The 18,365-nt window shown below is 47.3% G+C and overlaps 1 protein-coding gene across 2 annotated transcripts; it reads left to right on the top strand.

Moving 5' to 3' along the window:
* Window positions 1-1,747: 1,747 nt before the first annotated feature.
* LOC119269592 lies at window positions 1,748-5,633 on the top strand. Of its 2 annotated transcripts, XM_037551450.1 has the most exons (4): window positions 1,751-2,071; window positions 2,944-3,050; window positions 4,386-4,905; window positions 4,994-5,633. In XM_037551450.1, exons 1-4 carry the CDS (start codon window positions 1,996-1,998, stop codon window positions 5,005-5,007), a joined length of 717 nt encoding a protein of 238 aa, XP_037407347.1. In that variant the 5' UTR covers window positions 1,751-1,995; the 3' UTR covers window positions 5,008-5,633. The 2 variants fall into 2 exon arrangements, with proteins under 2 accessions (XP_037407346.1, XP_037407347.1); XM_037551449.1 differs by having other exon boundaries at window positions 1,748-2,071; window positions 4,386-5,633.
* The last annotated feature ends 12,732 nt before the right edge of the window (window positions 5,634-18,365 follow it).

Here is an 18,365-nt window from a genome sequence, read left to right as displayed (position 1 = left end):
GTATAAAGAAGTAGACGTTACTTCTTCTTCGCATCTAGCCTCATCTCTAGCCTCCATTCTAGCAGCAAGTGCACGAATATCTATTAAATTGGGCTCTATCAATAAATCGATGTATTCTGTTTTCTATACCAAAAGTTGCATCCATCCTACACAATACATATATGAGTGTAAGCAAAAACGAGCCGAATCCGAAAGCACAATCGAAGCTAAACTAGCACATACCCCATCATTTGCGCACTTGACTAACACCCATCCGGGATGTTCTAGCGTTGTAGACATGCGGTGCAAAACCTTCCATGGACAGTCGTCGCACTTTATGAGCGGCAACGTCGCGTCGACGAGCCTTTGGGTCAGCACTGAGCCCGGACAATGTTCGTTCGTGTATTTGCCGGTGAACCGGCCACGGGTTCGATCCGAATGGCTAGAGGCAGAGTCAGTACCTGCATGCAGCCTGGGGGCCTTGCCGGGGCTTTGCGGCTCGGTACTCGGCCAATCCATGGCAGGGTGTGGTCTCCGACAGTCGGGGTGAGCTCAAATCCGCCCCGATTCGCTCCAAATCCGGCCGCTGGATGCGCTGAAATCAGGCGGACGGGGTTGGACAACTCCGGGCGTTGAGTCAACGGGGGCTGCAAAAAGGAAGGGGCCTGGGCTTCGCGGCCGTGCTAGACAGCGCACGGCCAAGAAAAATGGCGGCGGTGGCGGCTAGGGTGGGGCGGGGTGGGTGCGGTGCGGTTGGAGAGGGGGAGAAGTAGAAAAAGGGCGCATGTGTCACCGATGGACGGGTCAGGGGAGGACACGGGCACGCGCCACGCGCCGTCCGCGCGTGCCTGTTCGGCTGTAAACGTGACCCAACTTTGGGCCAGGAATGGGTCGAAAGCGGACGAAAAACGGACGACGGTCCATTTGCTCCCGCGTGTTGGGCGGCTTGTTCTGTCCGTTTGCCTCCAAACAGACGCGTCGGACCATTTGGGGTCGCTCGTTGGAGTTGGCCTAAGAGAGGGAACGAAGCGGGAAGGGGAAAATGCTGATGCGGTGGGAGGGGAAATGTACTTGGTCTGAACGACGTCGTCGAACACCTTCTAACGACGGGCGGGACGGCTCATGTAGCCACATAGGCAGAAAACGGGCTTCATCTGTCATAAACACACTTAACATGGCCAAATTCGCCGATCAGTGGTTTTGACGTAAAAATTACACAAGACGAGGTGTTTTCTACTAACCACTTCAATGTGGGCCAGGCCGCTCGCGCCCCTCTCCTCGTACAGCTCCGGGATCTCCACGCCGACGATTTGCTCCCTGCGGGCCTCACGGTAGGGCTCGTGGCCTCGCCGGTCGTCTGTCGCCGTCGCGCACGCCCGCATTCCCTCCCTCCCACCTCTTACCCCGTCGCGCGCACACGAGCCGCGCCGCCTCCAAGGGGGTCGTCCACACCTGCCCGTTGGCCCTGTCGTCTACCCCGCGCTCCCGTGCGTGGAGCCGGTGCCCCTCGCTGCCCTCCTCACCCTCGCCGTCGAGGTCTCAATCCCTGGCCGAATCAAAGGCGACCCCCCAAGTCAAGATTTACGCGGCAGCGACGCGCGGAGATGCAGACAAAAACAAAAACCAACGTCTCCCATCGCTTTCCCCTGGGCGGTCCCATCTACCACGTGGCGCGGTCTGATGGACGATCAACGGTTGAAGAGCGGTCGCGCGCGCCGTCTAGCAACTGGGCAGATTATTTCGGGTGTGAGATCTGAAAACCCGACCCGAAATTGCGTGTAAAGGCACAGGCGCACAGCGTGACCACACCAGTCATGACTGTGATTCCGCATCCCACTTCCCCATCGAGTATAAGAAAAGGGAAGTCCCCTGCTCGCTCCGGCAGCTCCAACTCGATCTCTTCCTCGGGCGCGAAACCGAAATCGAGAGCGCGCGCGAATCGCGAAATCGAGGGGATACAAGCACGCAGAACGCAAAGAGTCAGGTGGGAGAGAAGAGGTCGGCCGCCTTGGTGCCATGGGGATGCTGTCGCTGAATCGCATCTTGTTAAAGCAGGAGCGGAGGCGACGCCTTCGGCGAATCCAAGCCCACAGTAAGTCACCTCTCTATCCTTCTCGGCCTCTCTGTTATTCATCTCTGCTGCTACGTTACTTACCGGGTGGGGGAGCCACCTCTGCAACGTTATCTTCATGGCCCCAATTGAAATCTATGCCTGTTCTTCGTAATTTTTGATTCATAGCCCTGTGAGACGAGCCTCTATAGCCGCCTCTGTTTCTCACATAAAAAAGGCTTTTTTTTTATGTGGCAGCGGTTCGTGTTTGCTCACTGATTTAGGGGGGGAAATCTCTCCTTTTCGAGCGAGGAGCAAACTGATACATTTTGTATCGACCTAATCACTCTCCCCAATGTTTAAATGACCATAGATATTAGTCCTTTTTTGGTGGAAGCCAAATTGACCAAAAATTGCTCCTTTTTTCATGTTTCGTGTGGAGTAACGTATTCATTTTTTGTTCAAATGCGGATGGCTTTGGTCGTTAGAAAAGACTACTTTGGGCAGAGATTTCAAGAGATTAAATGGGTATAGTAATCAAGCAATGATAATCGTGTGTGATGGTTTGAGAATACCAACTCAAACATTCCACTAAATGTGACATGATTTGACAAGTGGACGCAGAGGTAGCACCGTAGCAGGGGAGCCAAAGCCTTGTTTAGTTGATATACGATCCAAGATAAGCCTTGGAGGTAGGAGAAGCAAATGGTTGAGAAGGATCTTCATCCCACTGTCTGATGAGCTCCTCCATCATGTTTTTTCTTGAATTTAAGCGAGAGCATGTTAGTTATCTCGGCAAAAACTGGGTAAAAGAGAGAAGCAGAATTGCTGAGCGTGTGTGTTTGTATGCTCGAGTTGGTTGTTTCCTTCTGTTAACATCTGTATTACTCAGTGCTGTGTATTATGTGCTGCAGATGAATTGATTACTAAAGTGCCAGATAAAAAGGACTCACTCTGCCAACAAGATGATCAGTCACAGGGTGGTGATAGGTCGACATCTTCAGGGCCGAATCTACCTGAGGTATGGCATAAAACATTGATAATGGAAAATTGCTTGACCTATGCTGTCTGCATAAAATCGTGAACATATCTTCTAGTAGTATTTTCTTCTTTGTTGCTGTGACAGCGAAACTAACCTCTCAGTTGCTTATTACTGAGGCGATTTACATGGTCTTGCTTGTACTCAATCAGCCTATGAGACTTTCTTTTTGGTACGATCAGATTACCTGGGCGCATTTGCGCTGTAAGCTATTCATTTGGCTCGCCATCAATAATTGATGTTGGATGGTGGACCTCCTGGCCAAAAGGAGGTTGCTGCATCCGGCTGCTTTCCCCTTGTGTGACCAAGTTGAGGAGTCAATTCAGCACATCCTTGTGCGGTGTGACTTTGCCCTGCAGGTCTGGTCTTGTATTTTTCCAAAGACTAGGCCTAATTGCTGTTGCTCCACAACCCACCACTGGCCGGTTCTCAAGTTGGTGGTGCCAAGTTCTCAATCAAGTTCCCAAAGAACTCCGAAAAGGGCTTAAGTACCTCATTATCTTGGTGGCTTGGGAAATATGGAAGCATCAGAACAATTGCATTTTCAATGGCGCTAGGCAAAATGTTTTCATGGTGTTGCTGACAGTTGCTAATGAATGCACCCTCTGGTGTTCAGCTAGAGCTTTGGCGCTTCGGCAGCTTTTGTGTGGGCTACTTACCTTGGACAATTAGGCTTGTCCTTTGTCTGAGTTTTGGTCATTTTGTTTCCTGTGGTGTGAGTTCTTAGCTTGTTCCTTAGAGGTGTGTCTTGGGGTGTGTTTGGGTTGAGGAAGTTTCTGTCTTCAGCCTTGTACATATTTCTTTCTTCTTATTGAAGTGATATGCAGCCCTCCTGCGTGTTTGAGAAAAATATCTTTATGATTGCTTTGCATGTCAACGTTATTTCTGTCTTTTTGCTACTGGGTTTATTTGTTGCAAGCTATTGCACAAAGCACCATTCCTTGACTGTAACAAATGTACATAAACCTATATTATTGGCTACTCTAGGTTTTGTTAAAAAAATATGGAATTGGTTGAAAAAAAGGTTAAGGGAAATTTCTTAGTGATAGCAGTCGATTATATAAATTACAATGAAGTGTTCTGTAGGAAAGCCACCTACATTACTCTTATATAGAGAAGGAACCTCTATGCACAAGCTGAACTAATCTACCACAATTACATTTCAATGCACTTATCTTACTCCATGTGCATCACATTACAAGCGTGAACAGATCACATGGGATATACATTTTCTCTGTATGGTTTCTTAATTTTTTGTAAAAAAAGTGTTTGCCTTTACAATCCCAGTGATCAACTATTTTTTCCATGTCTGTGCAGGATATCTGGTGCCTTGTACATTCCCTAATGCCATTGTGTGATTCTGCTCACTCTGCCTGTGTGTCTCGCACATTTCTACGTTCTTGGAGATGCCACCCCAAGCTTATCTTCAGTGAGGAAGCACTAGGTTTGAAACAGAAGGAAGGACGAAATATCAATATAGCATGGGATTTCACTAGCAGAGTTAATCAAATTCTGAAAAATCACTCAGACACCGGTGTGAAGATACTCGAGTTTGTAATCAATAATCGTCACAATGTCAACACATGTCAGCTAAATAGTTGGCTCCAGAAAGCTGTCACACCAGGGATTGAAAAAATCACCCTTTTTCTGCCTATGGAATATAGGGAAGAGTACAACTTCCCGTGCTCAGTTTTATTTGATGGGCGTGGAAACTCAATTTGGTATCTTAACCTCACCAATTGCGCCTTCCGTCCCGTGGCTGGATTTGATTGCTTGAGAAGCCTGACCTATGTTTTTAAGGCGGTAAAGCGTCATAAGGCAGAGTTTCACCTTAATTGTGAGTTTACTGTTCACGCTTCAAAGGTGTCTAGTATCTGCTGCGGAGACATTTAATTTGGCTGGCAATAATATTTGATGCTATGCAGGTAGATCAGAGTGATATGCAGCATGATTCGGTTTTTGGGAATCCCTCCTTGTTTTTGAGGCAGATTCTTCAACACAAGCATGAGAGGCTCAAGAAGGTGCAGATCATTGGCTTCTGCTCTGCAAAGAGCATGGTTGAGCTAACATGTGATATTCTCAAGAATGCAACATCACTTGAGAGCCTCACTCTGGACTGTGTATTTGGTGCGGGTACGGGGGCCATTAGTGATTCTGTTAGGTGTGGTCCCTCAAAATCCGATAAATGCTGGATCAGAAGCCGAACTATGATCTTGGAAGCACATAAAGCACTCGGTGCCATCAAAACGTACATCCTGGAGAGAGTTCCCCCTGCAGTCAAGTTAAATGTTGGGGGGCCTTGTAGCCGGTGCCAAGCTATGGATGTGATGCTTTAGTTTTTAATGTTGCAGATGCTGTCATCGTCATTGTTCAGTATTGTTTATAGCTAGTATATGCAACGCCAAATGTGTTGTCAAAGTTTTTCTATGCTATGCACCTTATTGGCGTCTCTTAACACTGCAAGTTGATTGTTACTCCACCTAAATTAGAGCCCAGGCCAGCTATGCAAATACATTTTGGCGTGTTTGGTTCTAAAGTATTTTTAAGTATTCCAAGAATACCAAAGTATCTTGGAAACCTATTGTTTCAAGTACTTCAACCTTAGTTCCAAATTACAACACTTATTATTGACGGTAGTGTGTTTGGCAATAATAAAGTACATAGCACTGTATTTGTTCACCGTCCTCTCTGTTTGTTGCCGGATTGACTAGTCAAGATGAATAAATTTGGCGCTCAAATCACCAAATTCAGCAACTAATTTGTGATATTGAAGCAGAAAAATACAGCTCAATCAATTCATTAACCAAACAATGACACAATTTCCAAAAAAAAACCAAACAATGACACTCTCTTTGCACGAGCTGCTCTCAGATGGTAGCACTCATGAGGATGTATATCGGGTGCATGCACCTATTTCTTTTGAACGGGTCTAGCGAGCCGCTCGCTACACGTTCGGAGTGGCTGGCCATATTTGGAAATAGCGTGTTCTCTCTAATCTCTACTACTTATAAAAGAGCAAACATTATCTTCTTTAAACACACCTCATAAAACTTACATGATCCATTACGACCGCATGATTAGACCCTCTAATCTAAACTCAATCTAACGGTTAGCCTTAACCTAATTCGTTGCACTTAGCAATTTATATCGACTGATTGTACTTCACCGCAAAGGAACTCTACGCCTCATCGAACTTATAAACCTCGCTAGCCTACCCGGCTATACGAGGCACTTGCGCGCGCTGCGCTTTGTGGATCGCACGATCGTTTGCTTGTAGTATGATTTTTACTGGTGGCAATCACTGAGCCGTTCAATCAAATTACACATTATCAGTTTCATCGAGAGTCAATGACGGGCGGGACAAGTTAAGCAATGAGCTAGACAACGAAGTGGATTTGCTTTCGATTCTACGTGTGAAAAGAAACCCAATGTGCGGGGTGTGGGGCGAAAACCTAGACCACCAATCCGTTCCTTCCTCGAGCCCCGCGTCCTACCCCGCTTGACCGTCTCCCATTCGCCCCTCCCCTCTTCCCAGGAACTCCACCTCCGCCGTGCCCCTCCTCCTCCCCTTCACTTCTCTCTTCTCCAAGCATGTGGTCGCCGTTGCCTTTCCTCTAGCCACACATCACCTCCCATTCCCGATCTGATGTTGTTGTGCGTGGTGGTTTCAGACCGGGCACGTCATGGTCACGGAAGAGTAGGGGAGGCATGGTGTTGACACACGAACACGTCACGTGTACCCTAAACGCCAGGGGTGATGGACCGCAGCTCACGTCGAAGGAGACCCGACCAACAGCGCGATACGCAGGACAGTCGGCGGGTGCTTTTTAGACCCGAAACCCCGCACACCCGGGAGGGATCCCGTCAGGGAGTGCAGCGGCAATGGGTTGCCCTAGGTCGATTCGCCCGCCCCTAGAGCCTCGGGATTCGCATCTCTCAAACTCGAGAAGCAGCGAAGAATGAAAGAGAAAAAATGGTAGAGAGATAAAACGTAGATGAAAAAGTAGTATATTGATTTGTTCGATTGTGTGTTGTTTCAATCGGCCGTCACCTCTAACATATATAAGAGGCGGCTGGACTTCCCGTACAAGTAAATGATTCATCTAGGCTTTTCTTACAAGAAAATTATATCAATTCACGTCCTACAACATTAGTTCTAGTCCAACTCGGATTCAACCCGAATCTGGCCCAAACTTCTGTCTTGTTCCTTGTACAGGCCGTGGAATTTGCATATGACCTGTAACACCCCGGATGTAATTTACCTTATCTATATTCCAACTCTTGCCGTTTCCGGCACTAAGTTATGTTATTTCCTCGTTGTTGGGTTTTTGTCTCCGTGTGTTTTGTCTTTGTCATCCATCCCATATCATGTCATCATGTGCATTGCATTTGCATACGTATTCGTCTCATGCATCCGAGCATTTCCCCGTTGTCCATTTTGCATTCTGGCGCTCCTATGTCCCCCGGTATCCCTTTCTACCTCTTTTCGTGTGTGGGCGTTAAACATTTTCGGATTGGACCGATACTTGTCATGCGGCCTTGGTTTACTACCGGTAGACCGCCTGCCAAGTTTCGTACCATTTGGACTTCGTTTGATACTCCAACGGTTAACCGAGGGACCGAAAAGGCCTCGTGTGTGTTGCAGCCCAACACCTCTCCAAAGTGGCCCAAAACCCACCTAAACCTCCTCCATCATCTAGAGTATTCGATCACAATCGCGTGGCCGAAAACCGTGCTCAATTTGAAGCTCCCTAGCTCCCTCTACCTCTATAAATAGATCATCTCCCAAAAATCCCGGGTCTCCTCTCCCCTAACCCTAGAAACCTCCTCGCACCGCGCCGGACATGTCGGATCCGGCCGGACAAGCCGCCGCCGGCCACTGAGGCATCGCCACGTGGCAACGTCGGCCGCCTCCCGCGCGTGAGGGCCGTCGAGCCCGCTCGCGGCCCCCGCGGCCCACATTGTGTCCGCCGCCGCCTGCCTCTTTCCTCGCCCGAGCCGGCGAGCTCCGGTCGCCGCACCGCCGCGATCGCCATCGCCGGCGACCTCGCCGCCCCGGGCGCCGCCGCCCTCCTCCGGCGCCGCCCCACCTCGCCCGGCCTCCCCGACCTCGCCCGACCATCGTCGGCGCCGACCACCGCCGCCCTCGCGCCCCGGATCTGGCTCCCTCTCCTTTTTTTTCCTCCTCGGAACGACAAGTCCGGTGACTCTTCGGCGAACTTCGATCTCCGCGCTGCTACAGTGGATCCAGATCTAGATCTCGCGGTTGACTTTTTCGTCCCTAAACCCTAGATTTTTGCATACTTTGACATGCCATAACTCTGCATCTGTAGCTCCGATTCGTGCGTGTAGCATATCAAAATATTCGTCTCGATGAGTACATCATTTCTTCTCATTGCATCATTTTCATTTGAGCTCATCTTGATGCCCGAAATGCTGTTGGAAGAGGGCTATGTGATGATTATGTCAGATCTGTTTCAGCAAATGGCTTTTTGTCTTTTTTGCCATGATTAATGTGTGCATGCTATGATCCTGATCTTTACATGTGTTTTGTTAAATGCCATGTCATCTTTACAATAGTGTATGCCATGTATTTTTGTGATCTTTGTGGTGACTAGCATAAGCATGCAAAGTAGCTTACTCAATGATGTTGATTTCAGGGACTTAGGATTATTCTAAGTCCTTGTCCTGATATTGTTTTTATGCCATATGTTCATGTTGTTTCCTAGTGATCCGTGCCTCTTTTGAGGATGATCAGTAAGGATGTTTTGTTAATATTGTTATGCTCTATTCATCCATGTATTTTTTTGCATTTATGGAGCAACCTAGCTTGAGTCAATCGAGATCTACTTTTGCTATAAAATGTTCCTGGCAGGTTGTTGACATGTTTAGTGATTTTGCCAAGGATGTTGCTATTGATCCGTGCATGCTATGATGTTGTTATTGCCATGTATAGCTTCTATGCCATGTCTTCTTGACGGGTGTATGCTTAGTTCGTCATGCAATGCCTCGTAGTGAGTGCATCGAGCTCGTAAACATGCCTACTTGTTAATCTGTTTGCATGCTCCGGTTTTTCACTAAGTCTGAATCTGTTTATGTTTTTTTGCCATGTTCACATGCTTGCAATTGTATTTTCTGATCCCTTTTGGCTCAAGGTCACTAAGGGACTTTTGTTATGTGCTTAGAGTAGCTTCATGCCATGCCTTTCTTTGCCATGATGTGTTCCTGTAGCATGTAGTTTTCATGCTCTAAAGTTTGCTTCCTGATGATAAATTCCTGACATGCTGTTAATTTCACTAAGTCTGAAACCAGTAATCATTTGCACTTTTGCCATGCTTGTTTGAACCTGTTAATGGATTAATTATCCATAGCTCAGTGTTCATCTTTTGTCAAGCATCATGAGTGGATCCCTTCCATGTATTTTGTTTCTATGTTTTAGTGCTGTAGCATATTTATCTTGGTGCATTTAGATGGTCACTTGCTGATTATCACAGACCGATGCCATATTTGTTTTGCTTGCCATTTCCAAACCGTGCATCCGACTCCGGTGATCTTTATATCGATTTCAACCGAAATCAACTCACATTTCCAGTGACACTCTTGGATTTCCAAGTTTAGGCCAGGTTCAATCATTCCTTTGCAAATCATGCATATGCATCACATATCGCATCCCGCATATCATACCATGTTTGCATCATGTTGTTTGTGCATTGCACGTGGTTGATTGTGTTCTTTTGCTTGTTGTTCTTGCTTGGGTAGAGCCAGGAGACAAGTTCGTGAACGAGGAGCCCGTTGAGTTTGCTTACGAGGATCAAGGCAACTCTGAGAACTTTGCAGGCAAGATGACCATACCCTCGAAATCACTTCTATCTTTGCTTGCTAGATGCTCGCTCTTTTGCTATGCCTATGCTACGATACCTACCACTTGCTTATCATGCCTCCCATATTGCCATGTCAAATCTCTAACCCACCATGTCCTAGCAAACCGTTGTTTGTCTATGTTACCGCTTTGCTCAGCCCCTCTTATAGCGTTGCTAGTTGCAGGTGAAGATTGGAGATTGTTCCTTGTTGGAACTTGTTTATTGTTGAGATATCACCATATTATCTTGTTTATCTTAATGCACCTATATACTTGGTAAAGGGTGGAAGGCTCGGCCTTATGCCTAGTGTTTTGTTCCACTCTTGCCACCCTAGTTTCCGTCATATCAGTGTTATGTTCCCGGATTTTGCGTTCCTTACACAGTTGGGTTATAATAGGAACCCCTTGACAGTTCGCCTTGAATAAAAATCCTCCAGCAATGCCCAACCTTGGTTTTAGCATTCGCCACCTAGCCTCTTTTTCCCTTGGGTTTCCAGAGCCTGAGGGTCATCTTTATTAAACCCCCCGGGCCAGTGCTCCTCTGAGTGTTGGTCCAAACTAGAGCCCCTTGCAGTGCCACCTCGGGGAAACTCGAGGGCTGGTTTTAGTTGTACGGATTGCTTATCTGAGTGTGCCATGAGAACGAGATATGTGCAGCTCCTATCGGGATTTGTCGGCACATTCATGCGGTGTTGCTGGACTTGTTTTACCATTGTCGAGGATGTCTTGTAACCGGGATGCCGAGTCTGATCGGATTGTCTTGGGAGAAGGAATATCCTTCGTTGACCGTGAGAGCTTGTGATGGGCTAAGTTGGGACTCCCCTGCAGGGATTTGAACTTTTGAAAGCTGTGCCCGCGGTTATGGGAAGATGGGAATTTGTTAATGTCTGGTTATAGATAACCTGAAACTTTACTTAATTAAAATGCACCAACCGCGTGTGTAACTGTGATGGTCTCTTCTCGGCGGAGTCCGGGAAGCGAACATGATGTTGGATTAATGCTTGACGTAGGTTGTTCTAGGATCACTTCTTGATCATAGTTGTTCGACCGTGCTTTTGCCTTCTCTTCTCGCTCTCTTTTGCGAATATGTTATCCACCATATATGCTAGTCGCTTGCTGCAGCTCCACATCATATCTCTACCTTACCTATAAGCTTAAATAGTCTTGATCGCGAGGGTGTGAGATTGCTAAGTCCCCGTGACTCACAGATCACTTCCAAAACCAGATGCAGGGACCGATGATGCCGCTCCAGATGACATGACCGAGCTCAAGTGGGAGTTCGATGAAGACTCTCGTCGTTACTATGTGTCTTTTCCAGATGATCAATAGTGGTGCCCAGTTGGGGCGATCGGGGACTTTGTCGCATTTGGGGGTTGATCTTTATTTTGGTATCGTAGTCGGACCCTGAGTGTATTGGGTGAATGTAATGACTTATTTATGTATTTGTGTGACGTGGCGAGTGTAAGCCAACTATGTATCCTTTCCCCTTTATTTATATTACATGGGTTGTTTGCGAAGATTACCTCACTTGTGACATTGCTTTCAATGCGGTTATGCCTCTAAGTCGTGCTTCAACACATAGGAGATATAGCCGCATCGAGGGCGTTACAAGTTGGTAATCAGAGCCTTCCCCGACCTTAGGAGCCCCCTGCTTGATCGAATCGTTGGTGTTGTTGAGTGTAGAAAAATATTTTGAGTCATTTAGGATTATATATATCGGAGAGTTAGGAATTCTTTTTACTCCCCAGTCCCTTCATCACTCTGGTGAGGCATCCTGACGTAGAGTTTTGACTCTTATCTTCTCAAATTTCACTAATTTTTTTAGGATCACACGGGTATCTTGGAATCGTTCCGATGGTTTTGTGACGAGAACATTGTTCTTGGTGCCTCCTGTCATTTAGGGGTTGTGGCAGTGTCCCGGGGAGTTGAGCTCTGAGGTGTTTTCGTCACAATTTTATCGTTGCAGTTCTGGAATACCTGAGTTTTGCCGACATCAAAAATCTCTTTTATGCTGTTGTTGGTGAGATAACCTCGACGCCACCCAGTACTAGGGCGGGAGTTCGGGAGTATTGCCATAACTCGTATAACGGATGCTTTTCGAAGGTTGAGGTAAATGATTTCCGAAGGTTTCTTGGTTATGTGTTGAAGGATGGATACAGCTGGATGTAGGATTTGCTAGCTTTGGGTGAGATATTATGCTTCCCATGTATCCCCAACACCCGATTGCATAACCGGAAAGGTTCGGGAGTTTCATAGGTGGGAATTCATGTAGCTCCAGTTCTTCTTCCGCAGATATTTGGTTTGGGATTGGGTAATCCTAACCAAGTATTTTCTCTTGTCCGTACCTTGTTGTTTTATTCTTCTACCTCTTTCTAAGTGGCTTCTCAATTTATGGAAATGTGACCATTTCGATTGGAATGCATTCGTTCATTTTGTTTGGATATGAAGACTATATGTGCTATTTTGATCCATTTGATTCAGCTTAAATATTTGTCTGTCAATATGCTAACGGATGTCACCCTCTTCAGGATGGCTCCAGCTAAGGGCAACAATCAGAATCAGGATCCGCCACCACCACCTCCACCTCCGGAGGCATGGCAAGCTGTGATGGCCGCTACCAATGCAAACACATAGCTGATCATGCAAATTCTGCAAGAGCGCAACCAAGGCCATGGCAACAATCAGAATCAGTTTGCTACACTCAACCAGTTCCTTGCTAACCAGCCAAAGACCTTCAGCAACTGTGTCGAGGCCTCAGACGCTGATGATTGGCTCGTGGACATATGCAAGCATTTCGAGTGCAACAACATCAGGCCTGAGGACTTTGTCAAGTTTGCCTCCTTCCAACTCAAAGACCAAGCTGCAGAATGGTTTCAACAATACAAAGATTCCAGAGGAGGCCGTGTGATTACCTGGGATGAATTCCGTCAAGACTTCAAAGCTCATCATATTCCTCAGAGTGTGGTTGAGAGCAAGTGTGAGGAATTCCGCAACCTGAAGCAAGACACTATGTCTGTTTACCAGTACAACATCATGTTTCAGAAGCTCGCCCGTTTCGCTAAGAAAGACGTCCCTGACGAGAAGAGCATGATTTACCAGTTCAGAGGTGGTCTCAGAGAAGAACTCCAGCTAGCTCTCGTCCTTTTTGAGCCCAAGAAGTACAATGAGTTCTACAACATGGCAATGAAGCAAGAGGCTGCCCAACTGAAGTGCGATGCTTCCAAGAAGCGAGTCAAGGATGCAACTCCTTCTTCCTCAACTCAAGTGGCTAAGCAGCAAAAGTATTGGCTTCCTCCTCCTCCGTTCCGTCAGCCTTATCAGCAGAAGAACAAGAGTGGCAGTGGATCTTCCCACCCACCCAACCCTAGCTTTCAGAACAAGACTTCCTCTCAAGCTCCGAGGTCAAGTGCTCCGTATCACCGTCCTATCTCGGAGGTCACGTGCAACAAGTGCCAATAGAAGGGTCACTATGCCAACAAATGCTTCAATCAGAGGCGTCTTCCTCCTCCTCCTGTGAGATCTGCTAGTACCGCAGTGGTCAAGCATAACCCCAAGCACGCCAAGGTCAACTTGTTGAACGCAGCTCAGGCAGAGGATTCGCCAGATGTCATCATGGGTAACCTTCCTGTTAACGATATTCTTGAAAGAGTTCTTTTTGACACTGGTGCATCGCATTGTTTCATCTCGAGACCTTTTGCATCTAAGCATGATTTTGTTACTCAAGTGTTGCTGAAACCTTTGGCTATTGTCTCTCCGGCCCGTCAAATGACTTCTCGGGTATGCGTTCCGGATGTTTCAATCACATTGGGTGACTATAAGTTCTTGTCTTCTCCTAATGTTCTTGGTGACTCGGATATTGATCTTATTCTTGGAATGGATTGGCTTTCTAAGCACAAGGCTCAGCTTGATTGTGCCGTCAGGCAGATTCAATTGACTCATTCGTCTGAGGATGTACTTGTCTTTGCCGCTTGTGACGATACCATCCGACTGTTTTCTCTCAATGAGAAGGGCGAGTTGGATGCCATCTCTCAAATTCCAGTCATTTGCGAATATCAAGACGTCTTTCCAGAAGAGCTTCCAGGAATGCCTCCGCACTGGCCAGTTGAATTCGTCATCGATCTTGAGCCTGGCACGGAACCTGTTTGCAAACGTCCTTACAAGCTTGGACCTGAAGAGTTGAAGGAGCTGAAGAAGCAACTCGATATTCAAGAGTGAATGGGTCTCATCCGACCTAGTTCTTCTCCATGGGGTTGTGGAGTTCTTTTTGTGAAGAAGAAGGATGGAACGGACCGACTCTGTGTTGACTATCGTCCATTGAACAAGAAGACTATAAAGAACAAGTACCCACTTCCCAACATCAATGAGCTGTTTGAACAACTCAAAGGTGCTCAAGTATTCTCCAAGCTTGATCTCCATATGGGCTATCATCAGATTCACATTCGTGAGCAAGATATCCCTAAGACATCATTCAGAACAAGCTATGGTTCATATGAATACACTGTCATGTCTTTCGGCCTCGTCAGCGCTCCTCCGACATTCTCTCGCATGATGAATTTCATCTTCAATGCCTACACAAATGACTTCATCTTGGTCTACCTCGATGACATTTTGGTCTTTTCCAAGAACAAGGAAGATCATGCCAAGCACTTGCGTTTGGTGCCAGATAAGCTCAGAGAACATCAGTTCTATGCCAAGTTTTCTAAGTGCGAGTTTTGGCTCGATGAGGTTCTCTACCTTGGGCATATCATCTCTGCCAAGGGCATAGCGGAATCCTGAGAAGGTGTCTGCAATTGTGAATTGGGAACCACCTCAGAATGTGAAGCAACTCCACAGCTTCCTTGGTCTCGCAAGCTATTGTCGAAGGTTCGTTGAGAACTTCTCAAAGATCACGAAGCCTCTTTCCAACCTTCTCCAGAAGCACGTGAAGTACGTTTGGTCTCCTGAATGTGACATCACTTTCAACACCCTGAAAGAGAAGTTAGTCACTGCTCCAGTTCTGACTCCTCCTGATGAATCCAAACCGTTTGAGGTCTTCTGTGATGCTTCTCTTCAAGGTCTTGGTGCAGTGTTGATACAAGAGAAGAAAGTTGTGGCCTATACCTCTCGCTAGTTAAAGCCCAACGAAAAGAACTATCCCACTCACGACCTCGAGTTGGCGGCAGTTGTTCATGCTCTTTTAACTTGGAGACATCTCTTATTGGGAAGAAAAGTGGACATCTTCATTGACCACAAGAGTCTCAAGTACATCTTCACTCAGCCTAATCTCAACCTCAGGCAGACTCGTTGGGTCGAAATGATTCAAGAGTATAATCCGAGTATCGAATATACTCCAAGCAAGGCCAATATAATTGCTGACACATTGAGCAGGAAGGCTTACTGCAACAGTCTGATTATCAAGCCTTACCAACCCAAGCTTTGTGAAGCTTTCTGCAAACTCAACCTGCAAGTTGTTCCTCAAGGGTTTCTCGCAAACCTCCAAGTCTCTCCTACTTTGGAAGATCAGATTCGCGAGGCTCAACTTCTTGATGGGTGAAGAAGGTGAAGATTGGGATTGCTAAGAGTCAACCCAAGTACAAGTGCTATCATCTTGATGACAAGGATACTCTATTCTTCGAGGATCGCATTGTTGTGCCTAAAGGTGACCTTCGTAAAGTCATTATGAACGAGGCTCGCAATTCACTCCTCTCTATCCACCCTGGAAGTACAAAGATGTACCATGACCTCGAGCAGTCATATTGGTGTACTCGAATGAAGCGCGAGATTGCTCAGTTCGTGAATGAATGTGATGTCTGCAGAAGAGTTAAGGTAGAACACCAACGACCAGCTGGTCTCCTCCAACCTCTTGCCATTCCAGAATGGAAGTTTGACCATATTGAGATGGACTTCGTGACTGGATTTCCAAAGTCCAAGCGTGGCAATGATGCTATCTTCGTTGTCATTGACAAACTCACTAAAGTGGCTCATTTCCTTCCTATCAAAGAATCCATCACATTAGCTCAATTGGCAGAGCTATATACCTCATGGATTGTCTCTCTGCACGACATTCCGCAGTTGATTTCTTCAGATCGTGGCAGCATCTTTACCTCCAAGTTTTGGGATTCTTTTCAGAAGGCCATGGGCACCAACATCCGTTTCAGCACAGCTTTTCATCCCCAAAATAGTGGCCAAGTCGAGCGTGTCAATCAGATTCTTGAAGATATGCTCAGGGCTTGCGTTATCTCTTTCGGTATGAAGTGGGAAGATTGTCTTCCATATGCCGAGTTTTCCTATAACAACAGCTTTCAAGCGAGTTCGGGCGAGGCCCCATTTGAAATTCTCTATGGCAGGAAGTGTCGTACTCCTCTTAACTGGTCAGAGACCGGTGAACGTCAACTTCTTGGCAATGACTTGATCATAGAGGAAGAGGAAATGTGCAAAGTCATTCGTGATAACCTCAAAGCCGCGCAATCGCGCCAGAAGAGTTACTATGATAGCAAGAATCGTGACTTGGCTTTCGAGATCGGAGACCATGTTTACCTCCGCGTCTCTCCAATGAAAGGTACTCGTCGATTCAGTATCAAAGGGAAGCTTGCCCCTAGATACGTGGGTCCTTTCAAGATCGTCAGCAAGAGAGGCGATCTCGCCTATCAACTTGAGCTTCCCTCAAACTTTGCAAACGTGCACGACGTGTTTCATGTCTCTCAACTCCGCAAGTGTTTCAAGAACCCTGACCGCACCGTCAACTTCGAAGACATTGATCTCCAAGAAGACCTTTCTTATCGTGAGCACCCCATTGCTATTCTTGAAGAAACTGAGCGCAAGACTCTCAACAAGTCAATCAAATTCCTCAAAGTCAAGTGGTCACATCATTCCAACCGTGAAGCCACCTGGGAATGCGAGGATCACCTCCGTTCTGAGTACCTGGAGTTTTTCCAGTCCTAGATCTCGGGACGAGATCCTTTCGTAGTGGTGGAGTGTTGTAACACCCCGAATGTAATTTACCTTATCTATATTCCAACTCTTGCTATTTCCGGCACTAAGTTATGTTATTTCCTCGTTGTCAGGTTTTTGTCTCCGTGTGTTTTGTCTTTGTCATGCATCTCATATCATGTCATCATGTGCATTGCATTTGCATACGTGTTTGTCTCATGCATCCGAGCATTTTCCCCGTTGTCCGTTTTGCATTCCGGCGCTCCTATGTCCTCCGGTGTCCCTTTCTACCTCTTTTTGTGTGTGGGCATTAAACATTTCCGGATTGGACCGAGACTTGTCATGCGGCCTTGGTTTACTACCGGTAGACCGCCTGTCAAGTTTCGTACCATTTGGACTTCATTTGATACTCCAACGGTTAACCGAGGGACCGAAAAGGCCTCGTGTGTGTTGCAGCCCAACACCTCTCCAAAGTGGCCCAAAACCCACCTAAACCTCCTCCACCATCTAGAGCGTTCGATCACGATCGCGTGGCCGAAAACCGTGCTCAATTTGGAGCTCCCTAGCTTACTCTACCTCTATAAATAGATCATCTCCCAAAAATCCCGGGTCTCCTCTTCCCCTAACCCTAGAAACCTCCTCGCGCCGCGCCGGACATGTCCGATTCGGCCGGACAAGCTGCGCCGCCGCCGGCGGCCACTGAGGCATCGCCATGTGGCAATGTCGGCAGCCTCCCACGCGTGAGGCCTGCCGAGCCCGCTCGCGGCCCCTGCGACCCACATCGCGTCCGCCGCCGCCTGCCTCTTTCCTCGCCCGAGCCGGCGAGCTCCGGTCGCCGCACCGCCGCGGTCGCCATCGCTGGCGACCTCGCTGCCCCGGGCGCCGCCGCCCTCCTCCGGCGCCGCCCCACCTCGCCCGGCCTCCCCGACCTCGCCCGGCCTCCCCGACCATCGCCGGCGCCGACCACCGCAGCCCTCGCGCACCAGATCCGGCTCCCTCTCCTTCCTCCTCCTCGGAATGACAAGTCCGGCGACTCTCCGGCAAACTTCGATCTCCGCGCTGCTACAGTGGATCCAGATCTAGATCTCGCGGTTGACTTTTTCCTCCTGAAACCCTAGATTTTTGCATACTTTGACATGCCATAACTCTGCATCCGTAGCTCCGATTCGTGCGTGTAGCATATCAAGATATTTGTCTCAATGAGTACATCATTTCATCTCATTGCATCATTTTCATTTGAGCTCATCTTAATGCCCGAAATGCTGTTGGAAGAGGGCTATGTGATGATTATATCAGATCTGTTTCAGCAAATGGCTTTTTGTCTTTTTTGCCATGATTAATGTGTGCATGCTTTGATCCTGAGCTTTACATGTGTTTTGTTAAATGCCATGTCATCTTTACAGGGGTGTATGCCATGTATCTTTGTGATCTTTGTGGTGACTAGCACAAGCATGCAAAGTAGCTTACTCAATGATGCTGATTTCAAGGACTTAGGATTATTCTAAGTCCTTGTCCTGATATTGTTTTTA

The sequence above is a fragment of the Triticum dicoccoides genome, chromosome 3A (genome assembly GCF_002162155.2).
Source record: "Triticum dicoccoides isolate Atlit2015 ecotype Zavitan chromosome 3A, WEW_v2.0, whole genome shotgun sequence".
Classification (NCBI taxonomy): domain Eukaryota; kingdom Viridiplantae; phylum Streptophyta; class Magnoliopsida; order Poales; family Poaceae; genus Triticum; species Triticum dicoccoides.
Note: the sequence above shows the minus strand (reverse complement) of the source record. Positions and strands in the feature narration are given on the sequence as shown.

What these genes read in the sequence shown, in the direction of transcription:
- LOC119269592 (XM_037551449.1), top strand. Translation starts at nt 1,996, where the DNA reads ATGGGGATGCTGTCGCTGAATCGCATCTTGTTAAAGCAGGAGCGGAGG. An exon ending in TCGGCGAATCCAAGCCCACA is followed by an intron (nt 2,072 to 2,943) that starts GTAAGTCACCTC and finishes TATGTGCTGCAG; the next exon opens with ATGAATTGATTACTAAAGTG. An exon ending in CAGGGCCGAATCTACCTGAG is followed by an intron (nt 3,051 to 4,385) that starts GTATGGCATAAA and finishes ATGTCTGTGCAG; the next exon opens with GATATCTGGTGCCTTGTACA.